The 17,103-nt window shown below is 38.4% G+C and overlaps 1 protein-coding gene across 1 annotated transcript in view; it reads right to left on the bottom strand.

The window, feature by feature from the left end:
• Positions 1 to 17,103, bottom strand: part of LOC126285435 (cubilin-like) — a 780,558-nt gene that overhangs the window by 75,684 nt on the left and 687,771 nt on the right. The window contains exons 59-60 of the mRNA XM_049984824.1: positions 15,256 to 15,434; positions 6,460 to 6,686 (exon numbers count right to left, since the gene is read on the bottom strand). Of these exons, the coding sequence (XP_049840781.1) occupies positions 6,460 to 6,686; positions 15,256 to 15,434 (406 nt within the window). The remainder of the gene's footprint in view (positions 1 to 6,459; positions 6,687 to 15,255; positions 15,435 to 17,103) is intronic.

Below are 17,103 nucleotides of genomic sequence, written 5' to 3'. Positions count from 1 at the left end.
TCAAGTTGTGATCATAGTCTGAGCTGTTCAACACAGGGTTCAATGTCATGTTTGCTGTTAGAAAGTTTTTGGGATTGGATTTGAAAGTGATACTTCCCACTGAGATTACGTATGAAAGAAAGTATTTCTTCCACCAAAGCAGCAGCGTGACTAAATGCAAGTTTAGGGCTGAAAGTGAGACTCTTCGATAACACAGATACTTCAGGAGGGAAGAGTGCCATAGATGAGATGTTGAGAATTCCTATAATTGCCCACCCAATTAGCCATGTGGTCTAATGCACTGCTTTCTGGGTGGGAAGACATTCCGGTCCCCAGCACGAATCCGCCTGGCAAATTAGTGTCGAGGTCCAGTGTTCTGGTCAGCCTGTGGATGGTTTTTAAGGCAGTTTTCCATCCGCCTTGGTGAATGCAGACTGGTTCCTCTTATTCTGCCTCAGTTACACTATGTCAGCAATTGCTGCACCAACACTTTCTCTGTGTATGTGTACACCATAATTATTCTACCACGCAAACATTGGGGTTATAATCATCTGGTGTGAGACGTTCCTGAGGTGTGTGTGTGTGTGTGTGTGTAATGGTGGGGGGGGGGGGGGGGGGGGGGGAGCACTGGATCCACTGGGGGCAAAACTGCACAATAACCCTGGGTTTGGTGTGGGGCGGCAGTAGGGTGACTGGACTGCTGTTGCTTGTTGTGGGGTTGTGTACCACTGCGGGCTATCGTGGGGATGAAGCCTCTCCATCATTTCTAGGTCCCCGGTTCCATACAATACAACACAGTTCCTATGACCATGAGTTATCATTGACCTGGGAAGCAATGTGATGGCTGGGGCATGTTAAGAAGGTTGGACAAGATTGGTTTGTAGGAGACAAGTGGTGGCTGTTGGTGTAACTGTTTTGGCAACCAGAGAAGGACAGAAAGAGAAACACTATTGTTGAGGTATTTTAGGAGAAAGTGGGACAGCTTTCTGAGGCGAAGTCTGGTCTGTTGTTGCAGTTTGAAGTTGGCTTTGCAGATGACATGATCCAAGAAAAAATGAGAGACAGGTAACTGCAGGATTTCATAGAAGCTGAGAAGTTTGTGGAGTGAAAATTGGCAGATGTGGCATACACATTACAGATTAGCTAGTAAGTGCAAGAATTACTGTATTTGAAACTGTAAAAGGGGCTGATATAGAGTATGATTACATTCTGAAACAAGTACTTTCAATGAAGGGGCTTTGGTTGATACTTCCAGGCTCATGCTGGTTTCAAGAAATGAAATGTGGGTGCTTCATTTTGATAGTGCAAAAATTATGTTTTCGAAAGGACTGAATGTAATATGTTGTTGTGACAGGCGATCACACAGCTGTCATCGCATGATCAGCTGATTTCTTACTACCTGTCAACTGAGTTTGCTCACTGTTTGCTAGGACTGCTAACATGTGGTTACTTCTTGCCTCAGCACATGGACATTCCAAGGTTTTTGAATGTTATACATTACATTATTCCATTGTTGACTACTTTCTGCGATTCTTGCTCTTGGCAGTTGTCAATTGTTTCCTCCAGTTATGTTAATTCTATTTCCATGTTTCTTGTGATTTTTGTAATTTGGAACACTCTATTTATGGAAATAAAATGCACTGAATATAGGAGCCATATCAACGCAATTCTTCCACTATAAAAGCATGAAATAAGAGACAACCCTCACGCACAGCAAGACTTGCAATAGTGGTGACCCCAACATGATTTGTGGTCAAATATACAATTTACAAAGCTCAAGAACATCACATTCAATAACAGGAACATGTCAGAGGCAGATGCACCCACAATCTCAAGAGTGGTGGTACAGCTACCATGGTTCTGGGCTCACAATCCCATGTTACGGTTTGTGCAGGTTGAGGTGAGCTTCCTTTGTGCTGGTGTGACAGCTGAGTCCGCAAAGTCTGATTTAGTAGTTAGTCAGCTGAATAATTGATACGCTGCCGAAGTGGAAGAAATTTTAACTTCACCAACCAAGATGGGATTAATACAACGAGTATCAGCATCACAAGAAGAGAGAATGCAACAAGTACTAACAAAAGAGAATGTTGGAGACAAGAAACCATCACAATACTTCCATCAGTTGAAGAGTTAAGCCAACACACCCACAGTTCCAGACACACACTAGTTCATACCTTGTGGAGCAGTAGATTGCCAGCTGAGGAGCAAGCTATCACCGCAGCACAAGCAGATACACTGCTTGATGCTGTAGCTGATGTAATTGACCATATTCGAGAAGCAACTGTGCTCACCTCCTGTTCTGATGTGGCAATGGTACGTAACAGCACTTCAATGGGAACCAGACCTGACTACGACAGCTTACTGAATAAAGTTGAGGCACTGAACAAACAGCTTAATGGTATCCTCTTGTTTTAAATAAAGTTGAGGCACTGAACAAACAGCTGAATGATAGCCTCTTGAGAAAGGTCAACACCCTCAGTAAAGAGTTGATGGAGCTGCTCACTGCTGAAACATTAGAGTACAGCCCTGACAGAGATCATGGAGTCATTCTTTATCAGACGTACTCTCCTCCAGTGACTCGCAATAAGTGAGTATATGTTGGTGTTACCCGTGATTTGAAAATCAGGCACATGATAGTATCCTTCGGTGTGCGTAAGGCAGCCATAAACATCAGACGGAGGTACATGTACTTTGTCCTTCTGTATACTTATTCATAATGGATCACAAGTTGGGGGAGAAAGTTTTTGATAGATACAGGATCTGATTTCAGCATTCTGCCATTCAAACGTACCGTCTGAAAAACATGTTTTGACTGTTGGTCGCTAACAGCTCTGCCATTGTGATGTACAGCATGCAGCACTTGGAACTGGACCTGGCAGCCATCAGTTCCACATTGCAGCAGTATGTTAATGAGGCCTAGCATCCCCTTGCTTTTTTCTCTCAGAAGTTGTCTCCAGCTCAGCGCCAATAGAGCACATATGCCAAAGAATTCTAGGCAATCTACACATCCGTGAAGTACTTCTATCCACAGCTAGAGGCAGTAGTATTTACAATCTATAAGAACCACAAACCTTTGACCTTCGCCTTCCTCTAGAACAACGACAAATGCTCTCCAAAGCAGTTCAATTAGCTGGGATTTATTGCTCAATTATCCACCAACATTAAACATATCTCAGGATTACACAACATAGTGGCAAATTAGACAGTTTGTCGCACATCAGTACTATCACGGAGATAATCAATCTAACATGCCTGACTAAAGCACAGCGGTCTAACCAAACACTCCAAGATTGCTTAAACGATTCTACAGCAGGCCTGCAGCTCATGCTCATTGACATCCTGAGGTAAACACTATGGTGTACTGTGACACCTCCAATGGAAAACACATACTAGGTAACATAAAAAAAATTTGTTCTTTTTTGGTACTGCAAACTCAGAAATAAAAAATACTGTCCTGGAACGTAACATAAAAACATTTGTTCTTTTTTGGTATTGCAAACCCAGAAATAAAAAATACTGTCCTGGAATGTAACTAACAAAGGGAGCATATCAATGAAAATAATAAATTTTTGAAAATATGATGAAATTGGATAAATAAATAAATCTATCTTGGGTCGTCAGGTGTTTTGCCAGATATCACATAGCACCTGATGAAGGTAACAAGCTATGTTACTGAAATATCATGCAAGTATGATGCTGATATCTGGCAGAACACCCGACAACCCAAGATGTCATTAGATCGCCGGTAAAGCCTAAAGAATAAAAAATAAAAAAAAAATAAAAAAACTACTGGATGAATGCAAAATACACATGTTGTTAAACAGGCACCTGTGTCATGACTGTCATGTTGTAGACCATGCTCTGCAATATGATATTGTGTGTTGTCAGTATAAATAATCTGCCTGTGCCCAAACTCTCTGCCAGTACCCATTCAACTAACTCATAATTTGGCTCCTTCCTATGCCAGCCTCTTCATGGGATCCATAAGCCTTCAACCCCTGGTTTGGATTACATACACTGATGACATCTTTGACATATGAACTCATGGTGAGGCTGACCTGTTAGAATTCTTGGAATCTCTAAATGTGTTCTCCTAATTAAATTTCACGAGCTCCTATTCTGGATCGCACATCACTTTCCTTGATGCTGACATCATCCTCAGTGAGACTCAACTACACACATCTGCTCACACTGTACATACTAACAAAAAACAGCACTTATATTTTGACATTTGCCATGCTTTCCATGTCAAATGTTCCCTCCCATACAGCCTTGGCAGACAAGGCAAACTTATTTGTTCAGATGCAAACTTTTTTACAGCAATACACCATCATTATCACATCAGCCTTCAGTAAATGTAATTACCCCATCAATCTATTTCAACAGTAGATGTCCTGGGCCATCACATCCAATCCTGGTACTGCTGAGTGCACCACTTGTCCCTCAGTATTATCCAGAATGTATTAATCAACTAGTATGACAAGGCTATGACTTCCTAAAATCATGTCCTGATATCAGGTCCATTCTGTCTCAAAATTCGGCCACCACACATAGAATAGCTTTTTGTCACCCTCCCAACCTGCACAGTATCCTTGTCAGACCCTATGCTCCTTGTGCAACCATTTGCCTACCCTATGGCTCCTAACCCTGTGACCATCCCCACTGGTAATACTTGCCCTAGGCACCCGCCTCCCACCTCCTATACTAGCTCTGTAACTGGCAAAACATGTACTATCCAAGGGGGAGCCACCTATGAAATGACACGTCATGCACCAACTGTTATGTTAACACTGTTTTGCCTTTTACCCCAAGTTATAGTTAGACTGAATGGGATAGGCAGTGATTATATACTGGTAATGCACAATATCCTATTGCACAGAATTCTCTAGAACAGGACAGTCATGACCTTGGTGCCTGTTTTGCCACATGTGCCATTCAGATTATTCCCCAAAGATGCCAGTTTCTCAGAACTACGCTTATGGAGAAGTTTGTTACAATATGTCCTTGGTTCTTGCCAGCCACCCAATCTTAATCCACATTAATATCTCACATCACTGTATTTCTTCTCAGTACCTGCTCCTTTCTTCACTCCCTTCTAGTTTTCTATATCTTTTATTTTTCAACCATGCCCCCCCCCCCCCCCCCCCCACCCCCCACCCCAACACATGTAATATGCTTAGATTTCTGCCTTTATTAACTCATGTACACTGTTTAAGGAGTAATCTCTGTCTTGCATATTATCCTGTCTTCCATCAACAACCTATCACATTTTCAAATCTCATCCAGTGCAGCTCCCAACAATCAGTCTTTCTTCCTCATCACATCCGTATATCTCTCCCAGAGTTCTAAATGACTCTTTGAACCATCCCCATTTCCTAAATCTCACTAGCACTTTTCCTTCAGTGCTCTTCCTCCCCCGTCAAACCTTTTACTACAAGAAGAAGGAGCGACAGGCTCCAAAAACTTGCAGATTTCAACATCTTTAGATTTTTGCTCCTTCACCTTGTTCTTTAGATATAAATCTTATGACACTGCACACCATCTATCATGAAGCGCTAATCTTACGCATAGTGTGCATAGAGACTGTGCTGCCCTGCTGTGTGAAAATGAAATAGCGATGAGTTCATGGGTTGGCAAGTGACAGGCAGTTGAGAACAGAAATGGCTAATCCTAAGTGCACAGTTCAGCAGGTGGCATGCAACTGAGGCGTTCATCCTTCACAACAAAAGAATGGACCCACCCAGCAGTCAAGATGAGGATATATTTCTGTGTGGGGGGGAGCCATGTTACTTTGCACAAGTTCTACAATAATTTTCTATTCTTCAGCTCTCTGAGGTTGTATTTAATACTCTTGTTTCCTACATCAGTTCATTCTGCAATCATCTCCTTTTCAACTCTTACAAATTGTCTCTTAGCACTCTTCTTTGGTTTGTATTTATTTTTTGTTACGTTAATTTGCAATAACTGATACTCTTAGCTTACTTCAAAGTCTTTAGAATTCTCAACTGAGTGCCAACAATAAGTGCAAGTGTTTATCCAGTTAGCTTAAATGGAGTACCATAAATGCCCTTCATTAATACAGCCTTAGTAGATTATTATTAAATATTGTGTAAAACAAAAAAATACTGTATAATCACTGATTCATATTACTTGAATCTTTCCACATTCGTTGTTGTTTTACCTGTAAGTTACAGTGTCAATTAATTGATAACCATAGGAAATTACAGTGATAATTAAAATGCAGCAAGGGACAGTTCTTGGTGGTAGAATGAGTTTTGTCACAAAATTATTGCACATTACACAAAAACTGCCAAGAAACAGGAATAGCAGCAACAAAAGTATTCCTTGTAAAATCACGTTACACGCCACTAATTGTGATTAAGAAGCAGGAAAAAAATGCAACATATCACATGATTTGACATTCAGTTTTGTAAACCAAATGTATGCTAAAGAAAGCAAAGAAACATGCATGATATTTACCTCAATATAGTCACAGCTGCACTCTGTGCTTGCTTGTAGAGGACTGTGACATGTTTCAATGTTGAGGGAATCAAACTCTAGATGAATTATACTTGATACATTTGCAAGAATTGTCCAGTGACAATCAAGGAAAGATTCATATTGCCCATTATGATCAATATCCACTGACTGAATTATCTGAGGACTATCTGATACATGAATAATACCTCCACAGCCCTGGGATGGACCTGTAAGAAAAAGAGGCATTAATGGACATAAAGAAAATTACCTGCATTCACAACATACATGATGGACTCCATTTAATCCATGTTGGGTGCAGATAGAAATACAAACTTAAGCTCAAAACAAGTAGCCTCTCTTTCTTTATTCATGAACAACCACTAACACTGCCAGCATGCAGAGTACTTGTAACATCTGGTAGACTGCATTGTGTTTTCCGTATTAAATGATACAATATTCATTTGTTTTCTTCTTTAATTAGCTATGAAATCCATTGCTGCCAAATGGATAGGAGATGCAGAAATGGTGTAGTACTTGTGGAAAACATGTGAGCACAGGTGGAACATTTCAAAGGAGACTGAACAGCTTCTCACAGTGTACCATAGCAAGAACATACACAAACCAAACAAGCAAACTGACAATATGATTGTAAAAGTGTGAAAAATGATAATTGAAGATAACTGACTAGCTGTAACAGATACACACTCCAAAGCTCGCACTTCCATGGCATTTATGCAGACCATACCACATGAAGAACTTAAAATGTGGAAAATGTGTTCACGGTGCATAGCTCAATGGTGATTGTTGAATACAAAGCTACATGGTTATATAAGTTTCATGTATTTTTGACATGAATGAGACTTTCTTTTTATCAGCTGTCACAATGGATGAGATGTGGATGTCTTGAAATTTTTGTCCTATGATTTTTCTTAAAATTTTTCTTTCCTTTAGCTCAAGTTTCTCCATTAGGCCTTCGAAATTCATGTTAAGTGTTTCTGTGGCATACAGTGCTTCTGGCTTAATCACTGTCTTGTAATGTGTAGTTTTGGACCCCCATGGAAGGGATTTTTTGTTGTATATATTTCTTGTTAGTTGGAAGGACAATTCAAGTTTATTTTTTCTGGATTTCATTGCTTTGCTTTCCCCAGCATTCCAACTAATCCATTCTCCAAGATATTTGAATTCTTTTACTATTTCAATCTTTTGTTCTTGAACTTTGAGGTATTTACATGAGTGCTTGATGTTTGTCAAAATCTTAGTTTTATCAAAGGTGATGTGAAGACCTATTTTAGCTACTTTTTTCTTTAGTCCAAGGATTTGCTCCGATGCTTCTTCCATTGTTTCAGCAAATAGGGCCATATCATCTGCAAAAGCAATGCAATTTATTTTGAGGTTCTTCTTTTTGCAACCCTGTCTTATACTACTCTTAATATTTGTGTTCCATCCTCTGACAACTTTCTCAAGCACACAACAGAACAGCAATGCTGAGAGCCCAACCCATGTTTTTATTTCAAGGGGTTCCGATAATTTGCCCATAAATTTAACTTTCGAAGATGTATTTCTAAAGGTTGCTTTTATAATGTTAGTTGTTTTCTTATCCAAACCCATTCCTTCCAGGGCTGATAATAGAGATTCTCTATCAATTGAATCATATGCTTTTTTGACATCAATATGGGAGATTACGTATGCCTTTACCATTGATTTTTGGTATGCCATGATGTTTTTGACAAAAAAATGGTTCAAATGGCTCTGAGCACTATGGGACTTAACTACTGTGGTCATCAGTCCCCTAGAACTTAGAACTACTTAAACCTAACTAACCTAAGGACATCACACAAATCCATGCCCGAGGCAGGATTCGAACCTGCGACCGTAGCAGTCGCACGGTTCCGGACTGCCCGCCTAGAACTGCTAGACCACTGCGGCTGGCGATGTTTTTGAGGTTTAGTATTTGTTCCGAACATGATCTACCCTTTCTCAATCCTCCCTGGTATTTCCTGATTTGCGGGTCCAATTACAGCTATGACCTGTGCAAAATGACTTTATAAAGAATTTATATGTTATATCCAGCAGTGATATTCCTCTGTAATTGTTGGGATCTGTCTTCAAAGCATTCTTGTGCATAGGGGGGATGAGAGCTCTTCTCCATTCTGTGGGGATCTCTTCTTCTTTCCTTATTTTATCGAAAACACACTGAAGGGATGTAATTGCATTTTTGTCAGGTTTTTTCCATTGTTCGGCCACTTTTTTCTTTTCTCCAGACGCTTTGTTGTTTTTAAGTAGCCTGATAGTATTTTGCAATTTTCCATGTTATTGTGAGCGATGATTCTATTTACATCTCAATATTGGAGGGTGGGTGCTTTGTATCTTGATAACCTTTGTCAGAAAGTTCTGTAAAAGCTTCTTGTGTTGTTTTAGGGAATTCTTCATCAATTTGGAGGAGAGTTTTGTTTTCATGTGTCGTCTTAATCCTTTTTATATTTTTATCTACCAGTTTTCTATATCTAATGAAATTCAGTCTGCTTTCTCCTGTTTTCTGTGTTTGCCAGTTTTGCCATGCCTGTTTTCTTGTTTCAATGAGGTCATCATATTCCAGCAACCACCAGGCATGTTTTTTACTTTTCATGTTAGGTGCTATCTGTTCGGGGTAGTAATGAGATTTTCTTTGATATCCTCCCAGCTTTGTGTCTGAAAGGTTTCTGTTGCTTTTGTGAATTCATCTGATTTTAATATCTTTTCCGTACTGTACTTCCGACCCTTAATTTGTTTCATGTGACGTTTCCTGTTTCGGATGACTTTAAACTTAATTTTAGAAAGATAGTGGTCTGAATCCATGTTTTCACCACTGAGTACCCTAACATTCATGATTTCTTTGCGAGAAATCTTCTTGATTGCCACATGGTCAAGTTGAAATTCCCCAAGGCTAGGATTTAGAGATATCTACATCTTCTGTCTTGGAGGTATTTTCTAGAAAGCTGTGGTTCAAAATGGCTCTGAGCACTATGGGACTTAACAGCTGTGGTCATCAGTCCCCTAGAACTTAGAACTACTTAAACCTAACTAACCTAAGGACATCACACACATCCATGCCCGAGGCAGGATTCGAACCTGCGACCGTAGCAGTCGCACGGTTCCGGACTGCGCACCTAGAACCGCGAGACCACAGAAAGCTGTGGATTTAAGAATTAAATTGTGTGCTTGGCAAAGTTCCATTAGCCTCTTGCCATTTCTGTTTGTTCTCTTGTGTGCAGGATAGTCTCCACCTATTTTCTTATATATTTTTTCTTTACCAATGTGTGCATTAAAGTCTCCAAGGAGAATGATGATGTTTTATCTGGAATTTTCTGAATAATGTCATCTACATGATTCCAAAAGGCCTCCACTTTATCTTTGTTTTTCCTGTTATCCTCATTTATAGGGACATGTCCATTGATAATTGTGTAGATTTTGTTTGTGCTTGTGAATGTAAGACTTGAGAGTCTTTCTAATTGAGAATCAAAGTCAACTATTGAGTTGAAGATTTGTTTATTGATTATAAAGGCTGTTCCAAGATATGGTACATTTTTCATTACTCTCAGTCCCACTTTCCCTTTGTACATCCTAAAACCTTCAGAACTGAAAATATCTGCATCCATGTATCGTGTTTCTTGAATGGCTGATGAGTATGTTGTGGTTATTTAGTGAATCTGTTAGAGCTTTAAGTTTTCCAGTTTTCAACAATGAGTTTGCTAGGTACATTGATTGCCTATGTTGAAATTTGGATGAGATTCCAAGACACTCCGACTTGTCTTTGTGCAATGTTGCACACTCCCTAGAATCCAAATGTCTGCTGACATACTGGCATATGGTAGACTGTCCACTTCCATGATTGATGAAAGTTATTTTGGGAGTGGCCCAATGGCCACAAAAAAATACAACCAAGGTTGTGAGTCCTGGAGGTAGTTCTTCCACTCTCTCTGCCGTTGGGATTCTGAACTTCCTCTTCTGCCTTTGCGGCTGTTGACCAGGTTTCACCTAGTAATCCTAGGCATGGGCTCTTACAGGGTGTTACAATCTGGAGCCAGATGGACCCAATTTTTTAACGAGGTGTTACTCCTCCTCTTTCAGTCAGTCTAATATGCATCTACATCGAAATCCTTACTCTGCAAACTACTGTGAAGTGCATTAGAGGGGGTACATTGTACCAGTTCTTTGTCTCATTTTGTCCTTGAAATCCCTATGGGAGTGATGATTAGGAGGTTCTAGTATATTCCTAAAATTAAAGTTGGCTCTTGAAAGTTTGTAAGTAGGCTTTTCGTGACAGTTTGCATCTACCTTCATGCATCTGCCTGTTCAGTTTCACGAGAATCTGCCTGTTCAGTTTCACGAGAATCTCATGAGGATGGATTCAGTTCTAAATTCTGTATCTGAAGATGTTGACAGTAAAACATACCAGGTCACTTATGGAAAATGAAATAGGAAGCCGCCTGGTAGAATTTTGCACAGAGCACAACTTAATCATAGGTAACACTTCATTCACGAATCATAAAAGAAGGCTGTATGCATGGAAGAAGCCTGGAGATACTAAAAGGTATCAGATAGAATATATAATGGTAAGACAGAGATTTAGGAACCCAGTTTTAAATTGTAAGACATTTCCAGAGGCAGATGTGGACTCTGATCACAATCTATTGGTTATGACCTGTAGATTAAAACTGAAGAAACTGCAAAAAGGTGGGAATTTAAGGAGATGGGACATGGATAAACTAAAAGACCCAGAGGTTGTACAGAGTTTCAGGGAGAGCATAAGGGAGCAATTGACAGGAATAGGGGAAAGAAATACCGTAGAAGAAGAATGGGTAGCTTTGAGGGATGAAGTAGTGAAGGCAGCAGAGGATCAAGTAGGTAAAAAGATGAGGGCTAGTAGAAATCCTTGGGTAACAGAAGAAATATTGAATTTAATTGATGAAAAGTGAAAATATAAAAATGCAGTAAATGAAGCGGGCAAAAAGGAATACAGACGTCTCAAAAATGAGATCGACAGGAAGTGCAAAATGGCTAAGCAGGGATGGCTAGAGGACAAATGTAAGGATGTAGAGTCTTATCTCACTACGGGTAAGAGAGATACTGCCTACAAGAAAATTAAAGAGACATTTGGACATAAGAGTACAACTTGTATGAACGTCAAGTGCTCAAATGGAAACCCAGTGCTAAGCAAAGAAGGGAAAGCAGAAAGGTGGAAGGAGTAAAAAAATGGTTCAAATGGCTCTGAGCACTATGGGACTCAACTGCTGTGGTCATTAGTCCCCTAGAACTTAGAACTACTTAAACCTAACTAACCTAAGAACATCACACACACATCCATGCCCGAGGCAGGATTCGAACCTGCGACCGTAGCAGTCGCACAGTTCCGGACTGTGTGCCTAGAACCGCGAGACCACCGTGGCGGGCGTGGAAGGAGTATATAGAGGCTCTATACAAGGGCGATGTACTAGAGGACAATATTATGGAAATGGAAGAGGATGTAGATGAAGACGAAATGGGAGATACGATACTGCGTGTAGAGTTTGACAGAGCACTGAAAGACCTGAGTTGAAGCAAGGCCCCCTGAGTAGACAACATTCCATTGGAACTACTGACAGCCTTGGGAGAGCCAGTCCTGACAAAACTCTCCCATGTGGTGAGCAAGGTGTATGAGACAGGCGAAATACCCTCAGACTTCAAGAAGAATATAATAATTCCAATCCCAAAGAAAGCAGTTGTTGACAGATGTGAAAATTACCGAACTATCAGTTTAATAAGTCACAGCTGCAAAATACTAACACGAATTCTTTACAGACGAATAGAAAAACTAGTAGAAGCTGACCTCGGGGAAGATCAGTTTGGATTCCCTAGAAATGTTGGAACACAAGAGGCAATACTGACCCTATGACTTATCTTAGAAGTTAGATTACGGAAGGGCAAACCTACGTTTCTAGCATTTGTAGACTTTGAGAAAGATTTTGACAATGTTGACTGGAATACTCTCTTTCAAATTCTGAAGGGGGCAGGGGTAAAATATAGGGAACGAAAGGATATTTACAGTTTGTACAGAAACCAGATGGCAGTTATAAGAGTCGAGGGACATGAAAGGGAAGCAGTGGTTGGGAAGGGAGTGAGACAGGGTTGTAGTCTCTCCCCAATGTTATTCAATCTGTATATTGAGCAAGCAGTAAAGGAAACAAAAGAAAAATTTGGAGTAGGTATTAAAATTCATGGAGAAGAAATAAAAACTTTGAGGTTCGCCGATGACATTGTAATTCTGTCAGAGACAGCAAAGGACTTAGAAGAGCAGTTGAACGGAATGGATAGTGTCTCGAAAGGAGGAATGGATAGTGTCTTGAAAGGAGGATATAAGATGAACATCAACAAAAGCAAAACGAGGATAATGGAATGTAGTCGAATTAAGTCGAGTGACGCTGAGGGAATTAGATTAGGAAATGAGACACTTAAAGTAGTAAAGGAGATTTGCTGGTTGGGGAGCAAAATAACTGATGATGGTCGAAGTAGAGAGGACATAAAATGTAGACTGGCAATGGCAAGGAAAGCGTTTTTGAAGAAGAGAAAGTTGTTAACATCGAGTATTGATTTGTGCCAGGAAGTCGTTTCTGAAAGTATTTGTATGGAGTTTAGCCATGTATGGAAGTGAAACATGGACGATAAATAGTTTGGACAAGAAGAGAATAGAAGCTTTCGAAATGTGGTGCTACAGAAGAATGCTGAAGATTAGATGGGTAGATCACATAACTAATGAGGAAGTACTGAATAGTATTGAGGAGAAGAGAAGTTTGTGACACAACTTGATGAGAAGAAGAGATCGGTTGGTAGGACATGTTCTGAGGCATCAAGGGATCACAAATTTAGCATTGGAGGGCAGCATGGAGGGTAAAAATCGTAGAGGGAGACCAAGATATGAATACACTAAGCAGATTCAGAAGGATGTAGGTTGGGTACTGGGAGATGAAGAAGCTTGCCCAGGATAGAGTAGCATGGAGAGCTGCATCAAACCAGTCTCAGGACTGAAGACTACAACAACAACAACAGTATAATAAAAACAGATTGCTGGATAATGTGTGGCATTAAAGTTTATTGTACTAGAAAGAGAAACTGCTTTGTAATTTAGAGGACAAGTTGTAATTATGAGTTAAGACCCATAACCACAATATTGTAAAATTGTTCAGTTTGGCATGAAGAAAGGAAAATAGTTGCACTAGAGAGAATAAAGCACTTAAATATTACAGTATGATAAGTAAACAACAAACAAATAAAAAGAATGAGGTGAATTAAATCAGCTTATCAGATAACAATTGTGCAGAACTGACAATATGTTGCAATCTGACCATCAATTTCAGTGATTATGGCAGTAAACATTACACTTGCTAATAAATATCAAGATGCATTACATTTACTCTAGCAGACTCAGTTTACAAACCTGCCACTCCACAGTTTCAAATGCAGCCTCTACGGAGATTAGATAAATCATTACATCTTTAACAAGTCTTAATTCTGGCTATTATTGTCCTTTTAGGAGAGCATTAAAATCTTGTTTTCATTTACTAAATTTGCCCTTGTGCTATTATTAATTAATTCATTTACTGTGTACCATATACACTAACAATAAAGATAATCTTAAAGGGTCAACAACAAACCATTACACCTAAATAATTCTTTTGTGTAAATATTAAAATGGTAACAAAAGAAAACAGCAGTTGCTTAGGATAAAAAAGAAAGCATTGGCTTTATAACAAATAGTATGTTTCTTGTTAATTTTACTGTTTTAAATTTGGCTTTAGTAAGAACAAACTGTACATTGTAGTGTAATGTTAATGTATTGTAATGTACTTTTAACAACTGTTTCATTTTGTTAACGTATCCTACGACCATCATCTTTGAAGATTTTCTTCCTTTATAGACTCTACAGAAAATGATGAATGAATGACCAAATGAATCAATGAATAACAGCAAAATGGGTTCTATATTTGTTAAGTACAGACAAAAAATTGATGAAGCTACAAATTGAAGGGCCTTCAGAATTATAATGGACTGCAGTCAAAGTGTGGTCTTATTGATACACTTTGAATGCAAAACTGCAATCAAGACAATGAGTTCACTAGGTAAAAACTGCATCAATAAAGCAACAACATTTCTGTCAGTACATAAGGTTATTTGGGTCTCGTGGGCTCCATTGTAATTATTTCTTTTTGAAAAAGAGCAAAATAATGACAGCATTTTATTATGAAACATTATGGCAGTATTGGTTTTCTTTTTCTTCTTAGAGAGTTGAGACAAAGACAACTAGTCTACCACATAAAGAAATGCTCTTGTCATATGTCTGGCTCCAGATTGATCATTGTGATGGCAGAAGTGCAGCAACTGAGCTTTCAAATAGTTCCTTCACCCCTTATTTATTAGATCTGGTATCGTCTGATTTCTTTTTCTCTTTCTTAATTTCAAATGATGCCTTAAACGAAAGAAATGATGGAGTCATCAAATATTATTTAAAGTATGAAACAATTTATTTTCTTAAATGAAAGAATTTTAACTCTTACTGGGATAAAGGTAGATGAACAAATTTATAAAATTACAAAAATGTTGCTTGGGTACTATTTTTTACCGAGCTTAATACATGCTCATAATAATACCCTTGCTACGCAAAAACCATGATTCACATTAATTAATAATGATTTTTTCTGTCTAGTTATTAATGCATTTTCTGTGCATAAATTTATTCCATATGCTGACAAAGCATACAATGTTATTTTGATGATAACTACTTACCATACATGAAGATTACTTCGGCAGTAAAATTAGATGGTGGCTGGAATGAGTATGTGAGGAAGCTGACTGCCATTGAGTTATTAGTGGATGAAATAACAGGGAGAGCATCTGTGAGGTTGGAACAGAAGAGCCCCAGACGCTTTCCAGTGTCTGTGGCATTACCATCATAGACTTCCAACCTAAGATCCAACAGGACAAACCAACAGTAATTTAAGGAACATGTTACAGTGTGCTGAGCTAAAATTTTATCGTTACATACCATAGAAAAAGTTTATCAATAAAGATGTAACCACTATAAACATTTTGAATTCTCCTCTCTTTTCATGACAAATTTTGAAATGTGCTTCCCAAAAAGATTAGTTAAAACGAACACATCTAGCCATAGACACAAATTCTTGCATCATATCTGGCATCAAAAACTCTTCCAAGACTATGAAAAGACTAAACTCTGAAATGAAAACCAATACTGACCCTAATTTCAAAAAACATGTTAGTAACTACAAAAAGGTATATAGAAGGGTAATTAATCTAGTGAAAGTACTAAGTAACAATAGACTAATAAGGAAGTTAGACAATAAATCAAGGACCACATGGGAAATTGTTAAAAGAGAAATAGGAAAAAGCTCTAAAGAACAGGATATTGTACTTAAATCTAGAGGTAACACTGAAATAAAGAAGGAAGTCTTGCCCAATTACATTAACAATTACTTTCTAAATGTACCTGATAAATTAAACAAGAGCTTTACCAAAGAAGAGAAAAGTTTTGGATATACCATATAACAGGATGCAGTTTCTGTGATAGGAATAAAATATATGAATTAATTAAGGGATAACTGCAACTTTGGTAATATATATTCTTCAACATGAAGTAAAAGCCGATTTTATAAATGCAAAGCTCAAGTTAAAAAGAAACAAAATTTATGTATAATGTTGGAGACATGTTTGTTACAAGATGATGTACATAAGATCATTTTTTTTTTTTCATTGTAAATCCATTTCTTATGTAAATACAATAATATAGCTTATTCAAGAACATTCATACTGACTAAATAAGTCAGAACTGTGAAGGCAGTCATGTTACCATTTTCATATTATATTTTGACATATAAACATATAACCAGTTTTACTAAATTTTTCTCTGATATTCACATATGTAAAGAGTGTCAGTTTATTTTAATTTGTGATGTCAAGATATGAGGACATGGATAAAATTTTGAAGTTCAAATCAAAAAGTGTGTTTTAGATCTTTCCTCATAAAACCAGAACCCACTATTTTGCAATATTAAGTACCCAGGCAGGAGATCTGCAGTTAGACACCCCAGACTTGTGGAGGGCAAACTTAAGACATATGAGTATCATGCAGACAATTTAAAAGTGAATACCAGGCATTCAATTAAAAATTTACATGACTTACACTTATTTCAAGTTATGCCACTTGAAGTACGATTTATACTTCTTTTAAGAAAAGTTCCAGGATAGGTTTTTTTAAGAATAGAAAATTACACTTACCAGGTAATGATCCTAGCATCTAATAAAGTAGTCCCCTTGGCTATTTATACAAAGTTGCAAACATTTGTGGAGGTCTTGGAAGCAAGCAAGAAAATTTTTAACTGTGATACTTGTAAGTTCATTTGTCACAGGCTGTTAGGTGTCTGTGATGTCTTGGTGAAGCTTTTCTTTCAGTTGCCTACTCACTTGTGCCAACAAGAAAAAATTGCAAGGCGAAACCTCAGGTGGATATGATGGATTTGCAATGGCTATAACACAATGTCTGGCCAGATACACGGTAACAGATAAAGCAGTATGGGGTCTTGCATTGTCATGCAGAAGGAACCAGTCTTGAGAATG

This window comes from Schistocerca gregaria, chromosome 8 (genome assembly GCF_023897955.1).
Source record: "Schistocerca gregaria isolate iqSchGreg1 chromosome 8, iqSchGreg1.2, whole genome shotgun sequence".
Classification (NCBI taxonomy): domain Eukaryota; kingdom Metazoa; phylum Arthropoda; class Insecta; order Orthoptera; family Acrididae; genus Schistocerca; species Schistocerca gregaria.
Note: the sequence above shows the minus strand (reverse complement) of the source record. Positions and strands in the feature narration are given on the sequence as shown.